The following is a 5,010-nucleotide window of genomic DNA, read 5'->3' on the forward strand; positions in this document are numbered from 1 at the left end:
TCTGTCATTGTGTAGTTCTGACCCGGTCTCCTCTCTGTCATTGTGTAGTTCTGACCCGGTCTCCTCTCTGTCATTGTATAGTTCTGACCCGGTCTTTTCTCTGTCATTGTATAGTTCTGACCCGGTCTCCTCTCTGTCATTGTAAAGTACCCTGTATTATTTGTCTTGTAGCAGCAGGACATCGTATGTGGGCTCTGCAGAGGCTGCGTAAACTGCTGACCACAGAGTATGGCCAGTCCATCAACATCACCAGGCTGCTTGGGGACAGCGAAGTAGAGTCTCGCTCCATGAGTTTTACAGGCAGTGCGCTGGCCGCCCTGGTGAAGGGTCTTCCTGAGGCTCTCCAGAGGCAGTATGAATACGAGGACCCCATCGTCAGGGGAGGGAAGCAGCTGCTGCACAGCCCTTTCTTCAAGGTAGGCTAACAGAAAGGGGAACTGGTACCTGTGTTCCTCCAGCCGAGGGGAAGGTGTAATGAATGTGTGCCGTTTATAGAGTTAGTTTTGTCTTTTGCGATTTCGATATCATTTTGAATCGGTTTGTTTTAGGTGCTGGTGGCTTTAGCCTGCGACCTGGAGTTGGATACCCTACCCTGCTGTGCTGAGACCCATAAGTGGGCGTGGTTCCGCCGGTACTGTACTGCATCCAGAGTGGCGGTCGCTCTGGACAAGAGGACTCCTCAGCCACGCCCCTTCCTGGATGAGGTGGGTTGGGCAAGACAGGCCATCATTACAACTGTTAATATATACTATATATATATACAAAAGTATGTGGACACCCTTTCAAATTAGTGGATTTGGCTATTTCAGACACACCCGTTGCTGACAGGTGTATAAAATCGAACACACAGCCATGCAATCTCCATAGACAAACAACATCAGTAGAATGGCCTTACTGAAGAGCTCAGTGACTTTCACCGGTTGCACCGTCATAGGATGCCACCTTTCCAACAAGTCAGTTCGTCAAATGTCTGCCCTGCTAGAGCTGCCCAGGTCAACTGTGAAGTGGAAACGTCTAGGAGCAACAACGGCTCAGTCGCAAAGTGGTAGGCCACACAAGCTCACAGAACGGGACCGGCGAGTACTGAAGCGCGTAGCCCGTAATAATAGTCTGTCCTCGGTTGCATCACTCACTACCAAGTTCCGAACTGCCTCTGGYAGCAACGTCAGCACAAGAACTGTTCTTCGGGAGCTTCATGAAATGGGTTTCCATGGCCGAGCAACCGCACACAAGCCTAAAATCACCATGCGCAATGCCAAGCGTCGGCTGGAGTGGTGTAAAGCTCACTCTCATTGGACTCTGGAGCAATGAATCACGCTTCACCATCTGGCAGTCCGACGGACAGATCTGGGTTTGGCYGWTACCAGGAGAACGCTACCTGCCCCAATGCATAGTGCCAACTGTAAAGTTTGGTGGAGGAGGAATAATGGTCTGGGGATGTTTTTCATGGTTCAGGCCCCTTAGTTCCAGTGAAGGGAAATCTTAACGCTACAGCATACAATGACATTCTAGACGATTCTGTGCTTCCAACTTTGTGGCAACAGTTTGGTGAAGGTCCTTTCCTGTTTCAGCATGACAATGCCCTTGTCGGGCGGCAGGTAGCCTAGTGGTTAGAGTGTAGGGGCGTCAGGTAGCCTAGTGGTAGAGCGTTGGACAAGTAACTGAAAGGTTGCAAGATCGAATCCCCGAGCTGACAAGGAAGAAAAATCTGTCGTTCTGCCCCTGAACAAGGCGTTAACCCACTGTTCCTAGGCTGTCATTGAAAATAAGAATTTGTTCTTAACTGTCTTGCCTAGTTAAAGGTAAAAATAAAACGTTTTGGTTAATAAAAATAAAAATGGTTTGTCGAGATCAGTGTGGAGGAACTTGACTAGCCTGCACAGAGTCCTGACCTCAACCCATCAAACACCTTTGGGATGAATTGGAACGCCGACTGCGAGCCAGGCCTAATCGCCCAACATCAGTGCCCGACCTCACTAATGCTCTTGTTGCTGAATGGAAGCAAGTCCCGCAGAAGATGTTTCCAACATCTAGTGGAAAGCCTTCCCAGAAGAGTGGAGGCTTGATAGCAACAATGTTCCAACATCTAGTGGAAAGCCTTCCCAGAAGAGTGGAGGCTGTTATAGCAGCAATGTTCCAACATCTAGTGGAAAGGCTTCCCAGAGAGTGGAGCTGTTATAGCAGCAATGTTCCAACATCTAGTGGAAAGCCTCCCAGAAGAGTGGAGGCTGTTATAGCAGCAATGTTCCAACATCTAGTGGAAAGCCTTCCCAGAAGAGTGGGAGTCTGTTATAGCAGCAATGTTCCAACATCTAGTGGAAAGCCTTCCCAGAAGAGTGGAGTCTGTTATAGCAGCAATGTTCTAACTCTAGTGGAAAGCCTTCCCAGAAGAGTGGAGGCTGTTATAGCAGCAAAGGGGGACCAACTCTATATTATACCACACTATATTAGCCCTCTGATCGTGACATTATCTCTAACCACTCGCCCCCTGATCTGGACATTATCTCTAACCACTCTGCCCCTCTGATCTGGACATTATCTCTAACCACTCTGTCCCTCTGATCTGGACATTATCTCTAACCACTCTGCCCCTCTGATCTGGAACATTATCTCTAACACTCCTGTCCCTCTGATCTGGACATTATTCTCTACACTTCTGCCCCTCTTGATCTGGACATTATCTCTAACCACTCTGTCCCTCTGATTTGACATTATCTCTAACCAACTCTGCCCCTCTGATCTGGACATTATCTCTAACCACTCTGCCCTCTGACTGGACATTATCTCTAAACCACTCTGCCCCTTGATGCGACATTACCTCTAACCAACTCTGCCCCTCTGATCTGGACATTATCTCTAACCACTCTGTCCCTCTGATCTGGACATATCTCTAACCACTCTGCCCCCTGATCTGGACATTATTCTAACCACTCTGCCTCTGATCTGGAACATTATCTCTAACCACTCTGCCCTCTGATCTGGACATTTATTCTCTAACCCCACTCTGCCCCCTCTGACTCTGACATTACCTCTAACCACTCTGCCCTCGATCTGGGAAATTACTCTAACACTCTGTCCCTCTGATCTGGACATTAACCTTCTAACCCATTCTGTCCCTCTTGCATCTGGACATTATCTCTAACCACTCTGATCTGGACATTATCTCTAACCACTCTGTCCCTCTGATCTGGACATTATCTCTAACCATTCTGTCCCTCTGATCTGGACATTATCTCTAACCACTCTGATCTGGACATTATCTCTAACCCACTCTGTCCCTCTGATCTGGACATTATCTCTAACCACTCTGATCTGGACATTATCTCGAACCACTCTGCCCCTCTGTAGGTGACTAAGAAGATCCGTGAGTTGATGGCTGACTGTGAGGTGATGAACGTTCTCCATGAGAGCCATGACCTGTTTAAGAGAGAGCAGGACGAACAGCTGGTCCAGTGGATGAACAGGAGACCTGACGACTGGACGCTGTCTGCAGGAGGCTCCGGGACCATCTACGGCTGGGGTCACAACCACCGGGGTCAGCTAGGGGGCATTGAGGGGGCAAAGGTCAAGGTCCCCACCCCCACAGAGGCCCTGGCGACTCTGAGACCTGTTCAGCTGATAGGAGGGGAGCAGACCCTGTTCGCTGTCACTGCTGATGGGAAGGTAAAGACCAGTAGAGTCCTGGTAGAGTCCTGGTAGAGACCAGTAGAGTCCTGGTAGGGTCCTGGTGGAAAGGTAAAGACCAGTAGAGTCCTAGTAGGGTCCTGGTGGAAAGGTAAAGACCAGTAGAGTCCTATTGGGTCCTGGTAGGGTCCTGATGGGGTCCTGGTGGGAAGGTAAAGACTAGTAGAGTCCTGGTAGGGCCCTGGTGGAAAGGTAAAGACCAGTAGAGTCCTGGTAGGGTCCTGGTGGAAAGGTAAAGACCAGTAGAGTCCTGGTGGGTCCTGGTAGGGTCCTGGTGGAAAGGTAGAGTCCTGGTAGGTCCTGGTAGGGTCCTGTTAGGGTCCTGGTAGAGTTCTGGTGCAAAGGTAAAGACCAGTGGAGACCAGTAAAGGTTATTTCAGCTGATAGGAGGGGAGCAGACCCTGTTCGCTGCCACTTACCGAAAGGTAAAGACCGGTAGAGGCCTGGTGGATCCTGGTAGGGGCCTGGTGGGGTCCTGGTGGGGTCCTGGTAGAGTCCCTGTAGGGTCCTGGTAGAGTCCTGGTAGAGTCCCTTGTGGGGTCCTGGTAGAGTCCCTTGTGGGGTCCTGGTAGAGTCCCTTGTCGGGTCCTGGTAGAGTCCCTTGTCGGGTCCTGGTAGAGTCCCTTGTGGGGTCCTGGTGACTTACCAGACCCACATACGGACTTACACGACCCACAAGGACTTCTACCAGACCCACAAGACTCTCCAGACCCCCAAGGACTCTACAACCCCCACAAGACTCTACCATGACCCCAAGACTCTACCAGACCCACCAAGGACTCACCAGGACCCCACAAGACCTACCAGGACCCCACCATGGACCTCACCAGACCCCCACCAGACCCTATAACAGGCCCCTGCCGGGGCCCTAACAGACTCTACCAGATCCTACACAGACCACACCAGACTTACCAGGACTCACCAGACTCTACAGGATCACCAGTACCTCACCAGACCCACCAGACCCTACCAGACCCTACCAGACCCTACCAGACCCCACCAGGACCCCACCAGTACCCCACCAGACCCCACCAGACCGCCCACCAACCCTAACCAGGACCCCACCAGGACCCCACCAGACACCGACCACCGACCCCACCTGACCTCTACCTGGACCCTTACCGACTCACCGACTCTACCTGGACCTACCGGACTCACCGACCCCACCATGACTCTACCGGGACCCTCACCAGGAAACATCTAAAACCGGACCCCACCAACTCTACCGACCCCACCATGGTACCTACTGACCCCACCAGGACCGTAACCGACCCCACAAGACTCTACCGACCCCACAAGGACTCTACGGACCCCACAATGACTACC

At 51.5% G+C, this 5,010-nt stretch overlaps 1 protein-coding gene across 1 annotated transcript in view; it reads left to right on the plus strand.

Annotated features, from left to right (window-relative positions):
- The window catches only part of LOC112075045 (E3 ubiquitin-protein ligase HERC2-like), a 23,437-nt gene that overhangs the window by 4,815 nt on the left and 13,612 nt on the right, over positions 1-5,010 (plus strand). Inside the window, exons 2-5 of the mRNA XM_024142098.2 lie at positions 172-416; positions 549-704; positions 3,349-3,663; positions 4,462-4,697. Coding sequence (XP_023997866.2) covers positions 172-416; positions 549-704; positions 3,349-3,663; positions 4,462-4,697 — 952 coding nt within the window. The remainder of the gene's footprint in view (positions 1-171; positions 417-548; positions 705-3,348; positions 3,664-4,461; positions 4,698-5,010) is intronic.

Source organism: Salvelinus sp. IW2-2015, unplaced genomic scaffold, assembly GCF_002910315.2.
Source record: "Salvelinus sp. IW2-2015 unplaced genomic scaffold, ASM291031v2 Un_scaffold2952, whole genome shotgun sequence".
NCBI classification, from domain to species: domain Eukaryota; kingdom Metazoa; phylum Chordata; class Actinopteri; order Salmoniformes; family Salmonidae; genus Salvelinus; species Salvelinus sp. IW2-2015.